Genomic DNA, 17,502 nt, shown 5'->3' with positions numbered 1-17,502 from the left:
TTCATTTTTATGTGACAGGGGATAGATGGAAGGAAGCCTGGAAAGAGGAGGCGGATGCTTTAGAAAAGGGGACATTGTGCTGTTCTGGAAAGATCACATTAAAAGGTCCTGGAAAAAAATGGAACAACTCAAAATCGTATAAAAGGACCAGCTTGCTGGTTGAAGAGAGACTGGTGGGACTCTCAAGGTCACCCTTCAGTCTGGAAGGGACAATAATCTCGTTAAATAATCACATTGAAGGAAAGGAGGTGGAGTGGAAAGAGGAAGCAGAGAGAGGACGTGGGAGGCACGCTGGTGGATTGTAACGGATGGGATGAAACAAAATGTGTCCAAAACGCTGGGTGTAAAGCTGATGACCTGCTCTGTAAACCTTCACCTAATTCACAATAAAAAATTATTTTAAAAAGAGTATGCTGGTATATGGTGTCATCAAGTCCACTTCAACTCCTCGCAGCCCTGTGTGACAGCCAGGAGCTGCCCCCTAGGTTTCCAAGGCTGTAATACTATATGGAAGCAAACCGCCAAATCGTCCTTTTCCCATACAGAGTGAAGCAGGTGTGTTTGAACTGCCAACCTTCCCATTTGCAGCTGAATGTTTAGCAACTGTATGTACCACCAGGACTCCTTATAGAGTGTCTAACTCACTCGTTACACTGAGTCAACTCATAGAGATTCTCTATCGGCTCCCCGACACTGTAAATATGTACTGGGCAAGACAGACAGGATCACCTTTCACCCACAGAGAGATTGCTGATCTTGTGAGTTACATACTGATCCACAGCACCACTAAGCTCCTTTGAAATGAGTGTAAGACCAAAAATAAATCCAAACCTAATGCCATCACGTTGATTCCAAGACTATAAATCTTTACTGGAGCAGACAATCTCATCGTCTTCCATATAAAGGGTATACTCAAAAAACAAAACTAAGACCTACTTCCATCTAGTTGGTTCCAGCTCATAGAAACCCTACAGGAGAGGGTACAACTGCCCCCCGTGGGTTTCTGACACTGTAATTCTTTAGAGCAGCTGGTTGTTTTGAACTGCCAACCTTGAGGTTAGCAGCCCAACACTTAACCCACTATGCCACCAGAGCTCCTTATATGGAGTAGAAGACTCCCAAATTGACTTATTTATTACGTGTTTATTGAGCACCTGCTATATGAATTTGTCTTAAGAAGTTTATAAAATATTTGCAAGATTGACCTTGACCTATTAATGTATGAAATCAAATGGATGGCTATTAACTATGTCTTTGTGTACATGTGTGGTGATATTGTGGTTTTAAGTATATAGGAATAAACTCAGATGTCGCAGGCTTTATTGAGAACATTAATTCTGAAATTAGTCTCTTCCATTATGGATAATTAAGCAGTAAAATTACATATTAATCATATCAATCCTTACCCTTAATGATGCAGCAAAGAATAGTTGACCACTAATAACTGGAATTTATGCCCATTTATATTTTTAATCAGAGATAAACATCTTAAGAGGAACAATTAGTAATGGAAATGTATTTAATTAATATCTTAACCGATTCTAATTTAGTAATATTTTCAAAACTATTGAGTTTATCAGTGGCCATCTTTTAGCCACGCAATCTATGGTGGTGCCATTAAAAAGACAAATTAAGACCCAGGATACCAGAGCTTAACGATGGCTCTGTTCCCAGCTGTGGCCTTGGATGGATGGTGTACCCATTCTGAAATTCAGTTTCCTCACCTATAAATTAAGACTCATGGCATTTACTTCAGATGGTTAGTGTCAGAATTATATGACACACTATGAAAAATGTGGAGGAATTTTTAAAATTAAAAGGAATAAATCCAAACCATGAGTGGTGTAGTGGGTTACCTGTTTGGCTAATCACAAGGTCAGCAGTTTGAAACCGCCAGCAGCTCCGTGAGAGAAGCAATACTTTCTACTTCAATAGAGTTATCGTCTTGAAAACCCACAGACAGTTCTACCCTGTCCTATAGGGTCACTCCGTGTCAGAAATGCTCTCGGGCACACTGGGCAGCCAGAGCTTAGCGGTTAAACCTACCTGCTGAGGTTCAAATCTATGATGGGGCAGCAAGGTAGCATTCCCAAAAAATCCACACTCCATGCCGGTGAGTTGATTCTGGCACACTGGGACCCTACAGGACAGAGTAGAACTGCCTCCGTGGTTTGAGACGAACTCTTTACAGGAGTAGAAAGCTTCAGCTTTTCTTGCAGAATGGCTGGTTTCCAATGGATGACCTTGAGGCTAGTGTCCAAGGCGTAACCTAACATACCACCAGGGCTCCCAAAGTCACTGTAGGCAAGTTATGGAACAGTCAGCCTCCATTTTTCAGATGCCAAATGTGGGATAATAGTAAAAATAGTACTGCCATCCAATTTCATAATATCATGATAAAGTAAATAAGGTAATATATTTCAAAAGCTACATTGCCCACAATAAGTACTCAAATATTAAATATTGCTGTGATGTAAATGCCAGTCTTCTAAAGCAACGAACCACGATCTATAAGGTCCTGCCAACATCTGTTCAGGATTGCTCTCTTACCTATTAAAGCAAATCTAAGGAATATACTTAGAAGCTGCCTTTAATTTTGTTCTATGCGATTTTCACACACATGCACACATGGTTGCTGAATAAATACATACGTCTTTAAATATAAGGTATCTATTTAAAAAACAATGCATACACTATTATCAACTAGATATCTTGATGCTGATTAAATGTTCAACTGTTTACTTATGCAGTTTAATATCCTCAGAGACTTTAAAAAATCATCCTATTAGAGCTATCTCACCCTTCATTATGGCTGAATAAACTAACTATCGAAAGTATGAGTAGTCTGGGCAGTTCGCTAGAATATGTGTGTGTTTAGTTTAGTAGGGAAATTATACTTCTAAATTCCATAAAGCTGAGAGTATACGGTTATGTATGTTACAAGGTCTACTAGGAAAAGAGAGAAACATGTTCTGGAGAAGGGAATTCTGGAAGGAATGTAAACGATCTGGAAAGGGTGGCATAAGGCAAATTCTCATCACCATGCTCGTAAAGCCCTGGGCTGCATCGGAATCCCTCTCTCCCACGTGAACTCTCGTCACGAGGACCAGGCTATGCCTCCTCTTTCCGGAAATGTCCCAGCCTCCTGTGGTCTCCCTTGCACACTCACCAGTTGATTCTGGTAGGCGGTGACTGCAGTGAAAACCGTCTCCGGAAAGATGAATGTCCGAAATTCTTCAGACTTCAGGTTGAGTAATGAGGCCGTGTGGTCTTTCTTCTTAATGATGTGCACTCGGGGCTGATACTTATGCATTGAGTTCAAAATGATCTACAACAGAAAGTGGGCAGTACTGACTTTTAAATACTTATCTTCAGCTACTAAACAGGTCAAAAAGTGAAACATAGAAAGACCCACATATTTCATTTCAAATTCATATCTAAGACGGGGAGCCCCTTTTGTCCATTCTTACAGCCGGTCAGTTTCACAGGCCACTGCAGTCACTGCTGTGAGTCACACACAGGTTGGTTCAACTGTCATTTTCAAAATGAGGGAGAAAACACGAAAATTTCTGGAGGATAAGTCTTATCTATTTGTTTTAATCGAGTCTTTAAAGATTTTTCTTGTTTTTGTTACTCCAACAGATGCATGCCTAAATTGTCTAAAACAAGAAATTACGTGTTCTAGGAGACAGGTTTTTAGTTTATGAGGGCTAAAACCTCATTTAGGAAGAGCTGTGATGGGAATCAGATGATGTAACCTTGGTGAAGCACAATAGCAACCAGGTCAAAGGGAAAGTGTTGAACTCCAGTTATTTTTATTGTACTGACCTAGGGACTATAGGGTAGCCCTGAGCTTCACAGAACTTTCAATGGCTGTGGTAGTTTGGAAGCAGATCGCCAGACTTTTCCTCCAGGGTATCTCTAGCTGGGTTTGAACTGCCAACTTTTTGGTTTGTAGTTGAGTTCTTAACTATTTGCACCACTCCTGGACTCCAACAGTGACCCAAAACTCGAATCAAATTCATTGTCATTGAGTTGGGATGTGTGCACTTTAACTAAGCTCCCAGCCTTCAACTACCCCTAAAATAAATCCCTTTAAAATCTGGGCACTGAGGACCTGATGCAAGGGGCTTAAGTGGAGCGCAAATGCCTTGAGAATGATTGGGGCAGGGAATGTATGGATGTGCTTTATACAATTGATGTATGTATATGTATGGATTGTGGTAAGAGTTGTATGAGTCCCTAATAAAATGTAAAAATAGAAAAAAAAATCTGGGCACTGGCAGACGTAGAGCCCAGACTGAGTCTCGAACCTTCCGAGGGCTAAGAAACATTGATGGAAATGTGGACCCTGCTTCATTTAAGAAATTCATTCCTAGAAACAAGAAAGGTTCCTGCTATAAAACTAAATGACAAAGGGGCATCTTCAGAACTGAGGGAAAGAAATCAGCTAAACAGTGTAAGGTTTATAAACCTTTCCTTTCAGTTTTCAGCCCACACTAAATTCTGGTGGCAAAGGGCTATATGAAGCCAGGAAGGTTCTATGCTAAAATGGACAGGAGCCACCATGTAAGACTAAACCATGTGTCAAAGTCTCATCTTGGCACAAGCAGGGTGGACGCCCGAGCTCCTGAAAAACAGCTGAGTGCTGTTCCCACCCAAGGAACTGATTCCGAAAGAACAACACTTCCGTTCGGGATAGCTGATCTCAAAATAAACTCTCCAGTCTTTCTGGATTGACAGAATTTTTTCTAACATTTCACATAATAAGAAATGCTACCATCATAAAAGAAGCCCTTTTCTTCCTACAAAAAAATTTCATTACAGCTCAGGAAATTTTAATGTGAAAGAAACCAAGACTACTCTCATTGACCTACTACACAAGATACCATTCTGCTACTTCATATATTTTCACCCTAGGGGGGTGGAGGTGGGGGGACCAATCAATGGAACATCTTTAAAAATAAAAAAGTAAAAACATTTATGCCAAAATGTTAAAGAGAAGGTCAATTATCTTTTATATAGAAAATAGCAGAAGCTTGTTAACCTACTTTCAAGAGCCCAAGCAGAATCACGAGTTAATCTGATTGTCCTGACTCGGTCACAATAAATACGTTCTCTAGTGAGAACTTGTGGGTGGTGGCAACGTCTGGAGTGACTTATTTGGCTCCAGGTCCAAAGTAACCATTTGAAACCGTATCTAGAACTCTGGTGGAGTATGACCTACTTAAGACCATCCTCTTTGAGAAAGATTTTGTAGCATTTCTTCTGAATTTCACAAATCCAATAAAAATAAAAACTGTAAGGCACAAGAGTCTTAATGCAGGAGGAAGAGAGAGAATAATCCTAACACTATCCAAGCCAAGAGAAACAATTAGGAGATAGCTGTGAGATAGCAGGAAAGCTTGGTAAAGAAGGCCAACGAGAAACAGTAGTCTCCGCATCAAACCGCATTTGTAGGAGTTTTACCAAGAAACAGTGTCAGTTTGAACAACATTGTGAATATAATCATCCAGACCAAGGCCACTGTCACGGAGCCCATTCTGACTCATAACAACCCTAGAGGGCAGAGGAGAACTGCCCTCCGGAGGTTCTGGACTATCAATCTTTACAGAGTAGAAAGCTATTTCACCCGTGGAGTGGCTGGTGGTTTCAAACTGCCGACTCTGTGGTTAGCAGCCCCATTGGTGACCCACTCTGCCACCAGGGCTCCTTTGTGAATATACTCGAGATCACTGAGCTATTCCCTTAAAGAGGGCCTACAAGGTGAGTTTCACAGTAGAGACATGTACCACAAGAAGGGGAAAATGGGAAAGATGCAAATTTGTTCAGAGAGGCTAATGATTTTGTAGCATAAAATCTAAAACAGTTTTCAAGCAAATGTCTATTTAGGAAGATGGGCTAATGACACAGACAGACTGTCCTCACAAAGAATGGCATCTGTGTCAGAGGCTGCTCAGTGACTTTTGGCGCTAGAAGCTCTGGGTCCTCATTTCTTTCCCCACAGCTTGATGAACTCCTTATTGATATAAAATCAAATTTTGTTTGGTTTTTAATTGTAGCGTGTTTTCTTTTTAATGCTTCACATTCATTAGTCTCTTCACAAAGGGAATATGCATGCACAACGAGTAAATAGCACTTTCCAAACTTATTTGGACACGAAGTTCTTTTAACCAAATGCACGTCAAATGAATATATTCTATAGACAACACACAGAACTCCAATGAGAGGACTTCACCCCATTTCATTTGAGATGCAATCGACAGAGATTAGATGTTGAGGCCAAGAACAACGTGCTCCAAAAAGCAAATCCCTTTTAGTCGGTGTAGGTGGCAAGGCAGTGGGGGGAGGAGGCCATCGGCAGCCATGAAGGTCCAGACCTCACTGCAGAGACATGGTTCAAGGACTCGCTGTAAATCATCTCGGACAACAGCCCAGATCACCGGAGGAAGGCGCAAGTGATCTCACAGGATGACAAGGAGGTGGAGAGGGAGCAGGGAAGAGAAAGGGAACAGGCGTGCTGGGAGAGTTCTGTGTGCCTGTCCATTCCACCCCAGCACAGCTTGCACTGCAGGGCAAGACACTGTACTCACGTGGCCATGCTGGTCCAGTTCATTGTTGGTGAGTTTCACTTTTTCAAAAGACACCATTTGCTTGAGCAGCTGTTCGCCCGTAAAAGGAGAATCAGGATGCACATAGAGCCTTAAAAAATAACGAGATCGTTTTAATGAGACATTTGTAAAAATCATCTGTTCTTTGTGGGTATAAAATGTTGAGGTTTAGAAAGGTACATAACACTTCATCTAAGTAGTAAATGCTAGCTGCCTTACATACTTCAAATTTATTAAAAACAACCATGTTCAAATAATTCTGAAACATCTACATGCATTTCTTTATGAGCTATAAGAAAATGATCACAACATCAATTTTCTATTATCTTTTGAGTAAGCCTTTTTCATTGTTATAAAGGCAGTTTTGTTTTTCACCTTTCTTGTCAGCTATTTCGGTTGAACATAAAATATCATAGGGTGTAGACTATGTTACCCTGTTTATTTAATAAGTTCTTATTAGTAAGTGTTGCTAAAGAGCGATAAAGACATAAAAAATATAAAATAAAAAATCATTTCAGAGGATCATTTAAACTTACTCCATTTAAAGTCTGTATTCCTTCTAAATTTTAAATCATTGACAATGCATGGGACTTTCTATAGTCTGTAGATCAGAGTTCAGGTTCTGTTCCTCCTCCTGGTACTCAACAATGTCATTTTCAGCATCTATTTCAATGCCCCCTAAATAAGAGTGGCTATCTAGCAGGGCAAGCTCGGAGTTATTAAATTTATCTGTCTGTAAAGAAGTTAAACAATAAAATAGGATTTGATGGGGGGGGAACCTCTCATGTGTTGTGCAACTATTATGTATAAGGTATCTTCTCCTCACTTAGTGTTAAATGCAGATTTATTGTACTATCACAATTAGAATTCTTTCGGAAGTGAGAGATTACAAAACTAATGAAAAGGAAGACAAGATGCTTTTGTCTGTTGAGCAGGCTACTTATATATAATTTTTGAAGAAGATATCTATAATGACAAAATTAGACAAATATTCTGGTTAGGGTTGTGAGGAACTTGAAAAACAAAACAGGAAAAAAACTCATGTCATCTTTGCAACATTCATGTAAATGGCAATGATTACATGCTATGGTTTTCTACTAATAAAAGGAGCCCCAGTGGTACAGCACAGCCCTGGTGGTGTAGTGATTATGAGTTGGGCTAACCACAAGGTCAGCAGTTCAAAACCACCAGCTACTGTGTTAGAACAAGATGAGGCTTTCTCCTCCTGGGAAACCTACAGAGACAGTCCTATTCTGTCCACGGGGTTGCAATGAGTAGAAATCTATTCAACGGCAGTGAGTGAGAGGTTTGCTACACAAGGGTCTAACGATTGAAGAAATAGAGACAGTTGCTGAAATTTATCAAACATATCAAAGGCAAAGCACAAAGAGCCTAACACCACTAAAAATTCCTGACAGAACTTTGAAGGCTGATGGGTTTGTCTGGCTGATTGTCTGAGGTGGAGTCAGGGTGACTGTGTTACAACGAAAGTATTCGCGGTGTCATCCTTCCAAAGTTGTAACTTTATAGACACGGGTGTTTTACTGACTCACATTATATTGCAATTCCCCCCTCCCCCCAAAAAACACAATTGTTTAAGGTCCTAGAAGCTAACGAAATAGTCACTCTTTAAAAATGAGATTTGCCACACACAGTGACATTAATTTAATTTTTATTTTTTTAAGAAAATGAAACAAAAAAAAAGAAAATGAAACATCCATTTAAAATGTAACATTAGTTTATATCATGTATATCTTGCACATTTTCATAACCAAAAGATATTGTCAGTCATTCTTTTTCTTTTTATTAGTACCAATTAACTGATGAACTTTAGTTAGAAATAAGAATGCCTTAAAGTCCTAGAACCCCAAGGAATTTCCACCATTAGAAGAGAAAACTGATCACCACCCAAATTCCTTATCGTTTGCTGTGAGAAATAGAACGATTTCTTTTCATGATCATTTTAAAAGTAGGTGCTTAAAATATCTAGACTCTGATGCCACAATGCATTAAGCATTTTTAATCACATTTCAATATAAATCAGCTGACCTGGGATGAATGAAGAACGCACAAGGAAAACCCTTCCTTTCTCCTGCCTCCTGGACTTAAAATTCCAGCAATAGCTTAAACATGCCTCAGTTGAGATAGCGTAACTTGGCCACTGTCTCCAACCAGAGCAGATTAGTAACATAAATAAGGCAAGACATCTTCCAAAGTCGGGCCGCCCTGCACCAGCCCCCTACCTTCAGCTGGAGGAAAGCGCATGCTAAATGAGAGCGATTCCCTTCTGAGCGCAGAGTTGGGAAAGAAAAAGAAAAGGGCTGAGGGGGCGGGACAGGGAAGGTCTGGAAGTTGCTTGTAATAATGGTTAGGAATTTGTTCAAAATTTCCCTCTCTTTCTGGTATAAAACTATATCTCAATACCCACTGGGCTAAGTAACAAGAATACTAGGAAATTGGCTTTAGAGTAAGTTGTAGAGAATACTGATTCTGTTCAATTAAATGTCTGTGATAAAAATGAACATTGCTCAATTAAAAAAAATAGACTTTCTTAAAATGTATTAATTATGACTGTTAATGTTACTGATTCGAAGGCCAGGAAGGTGTTCATTTAAGTCTCCTCTCTAGTACACGAAATTTACCATATAAGCTCCTAACATGAGCAACCACTAGTTAACCTTACTATTTCACCTGAACTTCGGGAAAAAATGTTCTGGGTGGATTCTGTGCCTTGACAAACAGTCCAGGTGACACATTTAAACGGAAACAGCCATAACCTACAAAGTCCAAATCTGCGCATTTAAGTCAATTCTCAGTTCTCTAATATAAACCTTCCATTGATTTTTCCTTTCAATCAAGTCATAAAATAATATAAATGCTTTGAGACCTGTTTTGAGGATCCCACATGAAATGTTAACTAATCTCTGTTTTGTGTAAATATATGACATTAGAGACCTGTAACCTTCAGCCATCTCTCTGACAGACATTCTTCTCCCCTCTCCTCTAGCCCGGAATGCCCTCTTTGGAGAAAACCAAGACAATGAAGGTTTGCAAAATGTTTTGTTGTTGTTGTTGCTGCTGTTGCTGTTTTTAAATACAGCAAACACACACACCATACCTAGTATATCAGATGAGTTATGTTTCATAGCGAAGAATATTAACCGGATGTTGAATTGCATTCACCCATTAAACTATTTATGCATGGGGGAAAAAGAGGGGAGGAGGTCATACTTAAAATATCTGAACCCTTCCTGGTCAAAGCAACCAAACTTTACTCAAAACAATGTTTATTCTGTGCTGATAGATAACCCACCTTGTTAACCAATATTTAGAATAGACCACCGGCAACCTTCTACGAAAGATTGGAGGGGAAACAGGCCATACGGGTGATTTTAAATCGCCCACTAGAAATGCTGGTATTCATATGAAGTAGGCCCTGACCGCTAACCGATATGTACACGGAATGTAAGGAAAACTGTGAAATAAATCATTATGACGAAAATAAAGGCAATGGCAGGCAGCGTTTTGTCAGTAAGGGAACCGCCTTTCTCGGAGCCTAATCCATCCTTTAAGTGGCTGAATCCCCAGGGCGCCCAGGCCTGTACAGTCATCTCGCCAGAACCTGCTGCTTTCCTAACAGAGCAGCTTACAACTGAACACACTCCATCCCAAGCCCAGCCCCCCAGCCCCACCTCACCCCCTCCTTTTACCCCAAGCAAAGACTGTCTCTGCTAGTGTTTCCCGCGAGTGAGGAAAAAGCCACGAACCTGGCGGGCAGCGGCGGGTCAGCCTTGCCAGCCACCAGCCAGGAGGACCGGTGGTAGGCGTAGCGGTACCTCTTGTTGTCCACGGGAACGATGTCCATCAGGACTATGTACTTGGCCTCAGGATCCACTCCCGAAAATGACACCCGGATTGTTGGGAACATCCTCCTAACACCGGAGACACAAAGGAACGCCCCAGCTCCCACAGGCTACAGAGCGCAATTAGGAAGGAGGGGAGTCCTGCCCTCCTCCCTCCCCAGGCCCTGCAGCCCCCAGGGTTCCGGGAAGCCGCCTGAGAACACACAGATCCGACCTTCCCCCAGTCTCCATTATGTTGAGTACCAGCCCTGCTGCTGGTGGAAAGTGTTCCAAAGCATCCCAAAGTCTATGCTTAGAAAAATCCCTATTTGGAATTCTCTTGAGAGTATGCTAGGCTCCAGAGGCCTGGAAGTCTGCATAGTGAATGGATTCCAGCAACTCACCAGGGACCCAGAAAAAGAACCCAACCAGGAAGCCAGGTCCCGCCAACTTTTCAGAAGATCCTTGGGGTTCTTCCCAAGGGTTCAAGCTGGAAAGAGCAGGCTCCAGGGTGGCCACTAACTTTATCCAGAGTCTGGTCAAGTCGCTGCCCAGCCCGTAGGGTTTTCACACCCATGACCTCCTGCCAATCACTCAAGAATCTACCTAGGCAGTGCCCTGCCTATAGGGAGTCTTCCAATTTCAGTCCTCTGCCACTGGGGATTTTTAATGACTGTCTCAGAGGTACTAACAGCTTCTGCCAGTCCAGGGAACCTACACCCCTTTATGTCACATGTAACTAAAATGTGGCCGGCGATGATTCAAAAAGGGCTGCAAAAGTACTCCTGATTCAAAATGTGGTTGATGTGACCTGGATTTGGCAGAAAGCAAATAGCAGAGAGATGTTTGCCTGTGTTTTGCAGACTACGCAAAGGCATTCAATTGTGTGGGTCATAAAAACAACCTGTGGATAGCATTGCTGAGACAGGAATTACAGAGCACTTCATTGTGCTGGAGCAGAACATATACTCAGACCAAGAGGCAGTCGTCATTCGAATACAAGGGGATGCCATGTGGTGTCAGCTCAGCAAAAGTGTGCATCAGGACTGCTTCTGTTCACCACGCGTGTTCAGTCTGATTGCTGAGCAAGTAATGCCAGCAGCAGGCTCCGGAAGGAGAGCCCTGCATCTGGATTGTAGAAAGACGCCTAACAACCCGCGATCCCTTAAGGCCAGCTTGCTTGCTTGCTGAAAGCAGAGGACTGAAACACACACGGGGAAGCTCAAGCACTATAGCCTTCCGTCTGGATTACATCTCAACACCAAGAAAATAAGATGCTCACGCTGACCGTGTTAAGAACTGTTTTACTTGGATCCACAGCCAGCACCCGTGGGCACAGCAGCCCAAGTCAACGGGCAAACTTCATGGGAGAAATCTGCTGCAAAAATCTCTTGAACTTGTTGGAAAGCAGATGTGCCACTTTGCGACTAAGGTAAACCTGACCCAAGCCATGGTATTTTAATTTCCTCATATGGGTGCCAGGACAATGAATAAGGAAGAGCCAAACACTGATGTCCTTGAACTGCAGTGTTGGTGGAGAATATTGAACTGCCAGGAAAAGAATGGATAAATGTGCCCTGGGAAAACGACAGCCAGAATGCTCCTTAGAAGTGAGGCTAGTGAAACTTCATCTCATGTACCTTGGACATATGACCAGGAGAGGACCCCATGCTTGTTAAAGTGTCAGGTGGGGGGGGGGGGGAAGATTCTCAACAAGGCGGATTGGCAGAGTAGCTACAACTGTGGGCTCAAACAGGGCAACGGATATGAGGATGGGGCAGGACCAGGTAATGTTTTCTGTACACAGAGTCACTGTGTGTCCGAATCAACTCAATAGCACCTGACAACCCCCCCCTTGGGTCTCTAATGCCTTAGTATACCCTACAGGTCCTTCCCCCTCCTCATCCCTAGCCCTCTGCACTGCAGGAAAGGGGTCTGCACACCCTCCCCAAGCTGTGAGCAGGAGCCCAGGGCACTTTCTTTCAAAGCCAAGCCCATGCATAGAATGCAAATGAGCTCCATCTCAGCTGCCCCTTTCAAAGGCAAGTTGGAGGAAATAAGCCGCCCCTAGAGTGGCACTCTAGCACCAGGGCTTTTTCTTCTGTCCCTAGCAATCAGTCATCCCGCTGCGTTCCATGCCTGTTTTCCATGCCCAACCTGCCCAGGCCCAGCTACCTGCCCGACTTGGTGATGATCATCTCAGTGCCCAACTCATGGAATTTGTCCCATAGCTCCTTGGTCTCCAGGCTGCAGGCAATTTTGGCCATTTCTTCACTGGGCATGATGGGCGTGGTGGGGATCAGAGGTTCCGTGCACAGAGAGGAGGAGGATGGGCTGCTGCCGCCACCGCCACCGCTGCTGCCACTCCCAAACTCCCCATGGGCATCCAGGCTGGTCAGCTCACCCAGGGGCTGGCCGCAAGACGATTTCTCCACAAATTGTTCTGGTGGCAAAGAGAATGGAGCATGACAGTTGGCACAGTGGAGCAAGGAGATGTTCAGGAAGGAGAAAGGCGCAATTAAACCGAGCAACTGAGTTTGGTTTTTGAAAAGTTACACCGGAACCCCAGGGGAACTGAGATGACCCATTAGGTTGTAGAACCTGCCTGCAACTCCCAATGGATGGCACCCGCCAGTGCACACTCGCTGAACCTAGTGAGTTAGGGCTGGCTGGAGCCTTGGCTTCCGGCCACTAGTACTGAAATGCACACTGGGAACGAGGGGGTGTAGAAACGGAAATATAGTGACCAGGGAAGGCTAAAGAGCAGATCCCTCTGAGTCCTCACAGATTCTAGACTTCGCAAGTTGTGGAAATTCTGCTGCCTTGACCACTCCAAGCTCAAACTCACTGCCATTGCAACTCATGGAGGCCTCCAGGAAAAGGTAGAACTGACCCTGTAGGGCAGGTAGAAGGGCCACTGTGGGTTGCCAAGTCTAATTCTTCACTGCAGTTATAAAGCCTCCTCTTTCTCCTGAGGAGGAGTGAGTGGTTTTGAAGTCAGGTCCGCTTGTGGTTAGCAGCCTAATGTGTCACCCAGGCTCCCACGTGGAAACCAAGGGGGTGAAGAGGATCATCCCCCTCTCTTTGGGAAGAACTTGCCCATTCCCTCCTCAAACCCTCTTTTCAGAAAATGGAATGAAACCGGAGCAGGGAAATGGACAACACTGAGAGTGACAGTCTCAGAAAGACATGGGCAGTTCTACCATCTCCCATAATGGCCTGGACTCCACAATTGTGAGTTTTCAGTTTGCTGATATGGTAAAAAAAAAAAAATTAAAAGAAGAAAGAAAACGTCAGTCACATCATAAGACTCCTCAGTTTCCCAGGCATAGTCCCATCCTGAGAGCTTACAACTTGCTCAATCACATGAATAGGTTAGAGTAAATGCTTGCGGGGTTATGTGTATAAACTCCTGTCCTTAATCCCTCCCCCCAAAAAACAGCCCCAACCCATCCAAGCGAACAGCATGTTAATAAAATGCTTTGAGTCACCGTCAGCTGGAATTCTGCTTGCTGCCTGTGGACCAAACATTCTTCCCTCCAGCTGATAAGGGCCGGGCCTACAGCAGTCACTTTGATGAACCACAGGGGGACTTTGTAATGGTCCCAATTATGTTCTGTCCCTCAAAAAAGAAACTCCTTGAATCTGCAATGAGAAGCTGCTCTCCAAACAATTCACAAGTGCCTCCAAAGTTCTGACTGTGCTTACACATGCACATGAGGTACACAGGCATCGGTCATACGTGTACATCATTGACACATCATTTAAAATGGTAATGGAATCAAATGAATATTCGTATCTTCTCTTTTTAATCAAGAGAAAGGGAAACAAGCGATCATGTTAACTTGTACGGATAGTTCCTGAAACACACTGGCATGGTATCTTCGGGGGTTTTTTGTTGTTTTTTTTAATAAGAATCAAGCAGCCCTAAATTTTTTTTTCTTATTTTTTTCAACTGTTGAAAACAGCAAGCTCCCTCTGTGAGGACAGACAAGGTTCTTAGGGTTGTGGCATGGAGGAGGAAGAAAATGATATAGACGGGCTGTCAGGGCGGAGGCAATTCCTGCAAAACGAATTCCTACTCTAAATGAGTACTGTAGGCAGAAAGACGCGACTTCTTGCTCCTCCGGAAAGGGTTACAGGAGCGCCTGTGTGGGGCTCTAGCGGTCTCATGTTGGGCCGTGACCCTCCTGGTCTGCAGTTTGAAATCACCAGCTGAAGAAAGACTGGGCTTCCTACTCCGGGAAACAGTTGCAATCTCAGAGCCCAGCTAGGGAGGGTCACTAAAGCAACCTTGACCAATGACAAGGAGTTTCTTTTGTTTAAAAAGGGTTAGTCTTGGAAACTAATGGGGGAGGGGGCACATTTCTACTCTGTCCTACAGGGTCACTATGAGTTGGCATCAATTCAATGGCAGTGAATTTGGGGTTTTTACCCTTAGGGCACCATGTACGCAAGCCAACAGTTTATTTCAAATCTTCTTCCTATTTCAAAATACTATATTCTCTCTTAAAATAATCGCTGGGTGCTTCTACCACTGAAGTCTTTTTTCACCAGTGAATACCTGTGTTTTGTTGACCTGTATGAGGGGCAAGAAATGTCTTCTAGTTTTTCTAGAAACCAACCCCCACCCTCAACAAGCCCGGGAAGGAGTGTATTGTGAGCTGCCAACTGCTTTTTGGTTTAAAATATAGTAGAAAGTGGTCTTTTCAGGGGAAAAAAATAGAGAAGGAAACAAAGTTGAAATGGTAGTTAAGGTTTTCCAATCTGCTTTCTGTACTTCAGTGAGGAATTTTAACACAAGCTATGCCTTTGCGGCTAGACATTGAGCTGAAATGGAGTGCAGTGAGGGGGAGAGGGGGAGGGTAATAAAGAAATGGTAAACGTTGGGAAATCTCTGCAACTGAATTTTGAAATTGGTAGTTAATTTATATCTAAACACTTGAGGTTTGAATGGTTATTTCCATTTTAATGGCAGCTTTAGATTTAAACGGTGTAGGTGGGAAGAACCAGGGACAAGGAATACAAATCTAGCTAGAGAGACTTTTGAGCATGAGATTCTTCAGTTTTAGTTCTCTGTTCTCCCCAGCTCAGGCCCCGTATTGTCTTCTTCTCATTATTATTATTATATTATATTGGATACATCTAATGTGTTGTGAAGGATAGAGGGAAGGAAAGAAAAGTTAAGAGTGTTAAAAAAGGAACCGAATGCTTTCAGTTTAAAATTAGCAATGTGTCCTGGTCTATTTCCTAGGTCTTCAAAAGGCAATGATGAAAACGTTTATTTCTAAAAGATACTTTCATCTCCCTCATGTGCAAACGGCTTTCTTTCCTTCCTTCCTTCTTTCTTTTAAGCACTTCTCTTGGGGAGTTTCTTTCTCCCCGGCTTCACTGGGGCCGAGGGGAACATGATTTGTCTTCTCCATTTACTCTACAAATGGCAAAAGTTGCTAAAGAAACAGTGTAACTAAAAGTTGAGGAATCTGGGAAATGGTTATTGGTTAGTGTTTTGGCCAACCTCAAGTGAAAATGGTGGCAGTTATAAAATGATGTCTTACTGACAAGATTGGAGCTTCTGGGCCACAAAAGGTGCATGGCAGAAAACTGGCTTATTCTACAGGACCTCCTTACCAGGCTTGTGTGGACGGACTCTTGACTCTATTCAAGTCCAGGGGAAAATACAATGTAAACGGATTTGTGTGTGTGTGATCTCTTAGAATCGTTTCAGTTTCAAATGCACAGGCAGGTATTACACACGCCATATGTATCTTGTAGAGCTTTCAACCGTGTCTCATTATTATATGTCGCAGCGTTCCATTCACGTACATGTGTAAGTCACAGGTCGTAAGTGCGACTTGGTAGGAAGATTCTCAACAAAATGGTAGAGGCCCCCAAACGCTATGTGATATCAGTAGTATAACACACTGAAACATCAGACCACTGCCACCAACCCAGCGAGAAAAAAGAGAAAACATCGCTCACTTTCGGAGCGTGGCCAGAAGACCTGTCGCTGCCCCAGGCAAGGGGGGGAAAGCAGCCACCCTGGACGCCAACCTGTTAGCTTCCCAAGACCAAGGGACTGGACGGCCGTCGGGAGTGCGTAACGCTCACGCCACAGTCCCCACCAGTGCCCTCCGCGGGCGGCCCGGCGGTCCAGCCCGACTTACCGAGCGGTTTGATGGTGTTCTCCGTGACATCCTTCTCCTTGGAGCCTCCGCTCGACATGAGCGCAGCGATGGAGAAGGCGTTGGCCCGGGACGAGAGCTGAGGCTTGGGCGACGCGGTGAACTCCATGATCCCTAGCGCGGGGTCCTGGCCAGGGACCGGGCCTGCGGAGTCCAGACACCCCACTGGAGACAAAGACTCGCAACACCGCGCACAGTTCCCCCAGTGAAAGTCACGGTGCAGATTGCGGGGGACTTCGGACGTGTCAGCTCCAATGTCCCAAGGGCTCCCCACCAAGCCTCTCCTTCCCGGGACCACCAGGCCCTAGAGCCGCCGGTACTTGGAGACTGGCGCGGAGAGTAAGTCAGTTAACCAACCCGGGTTCCGCCAGACGCACAAGCACCAAGGCGCTTGTCCGGACTGGAGGCTGCGCTGCTCCGAGCAGGAGACTCGGCCGCGCCAAGTCCGGGGGTCCCGAAGCACCCACCCCTCCGGCTGCCTTCCTCCCTCTCCCGCTGGGGACCGCGGGAGCGGGCGGCCTGGGCTGCAGGGAGGTGGAGACCTGCGAGCGCGCTGCCAGGGGGCGTGCGGAGCGGGGCGCAGCGCCGAGGATACTGCGCCGGGGCGCTAGCAGTCCTGCGCCTTAATTCGCTGGCGGCGGCGAGGCCCGGCGCCCCGCAGCCAGTCAGAGCCGCCCGACGTCACCGCTTCCGGATACTGCCACCGGGGGCGGGGCCGCCCGAGGGCTGGGCCCGGGAGGGTGCGCCGGGGGCGCGGCGCCCGCAGGGCCTCCCGCCGCGATCGCGCGGGAGCCCGCCCCCTGCCCCCAGCTCCGGGAAAGAGGGTACCACACCCTGGGCGGGCCCAGATGGCGCGGAGGTCAT

At 44.5% G+C, this 17,502-nt stretch overlaps 1 protein-coding gene across 1 annotated transcript in view; it reads right to left on the bottom strand.

Annotated features, from left to right (window-relative positions):
- TBX20 (T-box transcription factor 20) overlaps positions 1-16,747 on the bottom strand; it is a 50,292-nt gene extending 33,545 nt beyond the window's left edge. The window contains exons 1-5 of the mRNA XM_075557549.1: positions 16,621-16,747; positions 12,629-12,896; positions 10,379-10,543; positions 6,594-6,702; positions 3,170-3,328 (exon numbers count right to left, since the gene is read on the bottom strand). Of these exons, the coding sequence (XP_075413664.1) occupies positions 3,170-3,328; positions 6,594-6,702; positions 10,379-10,543; positions 12,629-12,896; positions 16,621-16,747 (828 nt within the window). The remainder of the gene's footprint in view (positions 1-3,169; positions 3,329-6,593; positions 6,703-10,378; positions 10,544-12,628; positions 12,897-16,620) is intronic.
- Between the last annotated feature and the right edge of the window lie 755 nt (positions 16,748-17,502).

Source organism: Tenrec ecaudatus, chromosome 9 (assembly GCF_050624435.1).
Source record: "Tenrec ecaudatus isolate mTenEca1 chromosome 9, mTenEca1.hap1, whole genome shotgun sequence".
NCBI classification, from domain to species: domain Eukaryota; kingdom Metazoa; phylum Chordata; class Mammalia; order Afrosoricida; family Tenrecidae; genus Tenrec; species Tenrec ecaudatus.
This window is presented reverse-complemented; position numbering and strand designations above follow the sequence as displayed.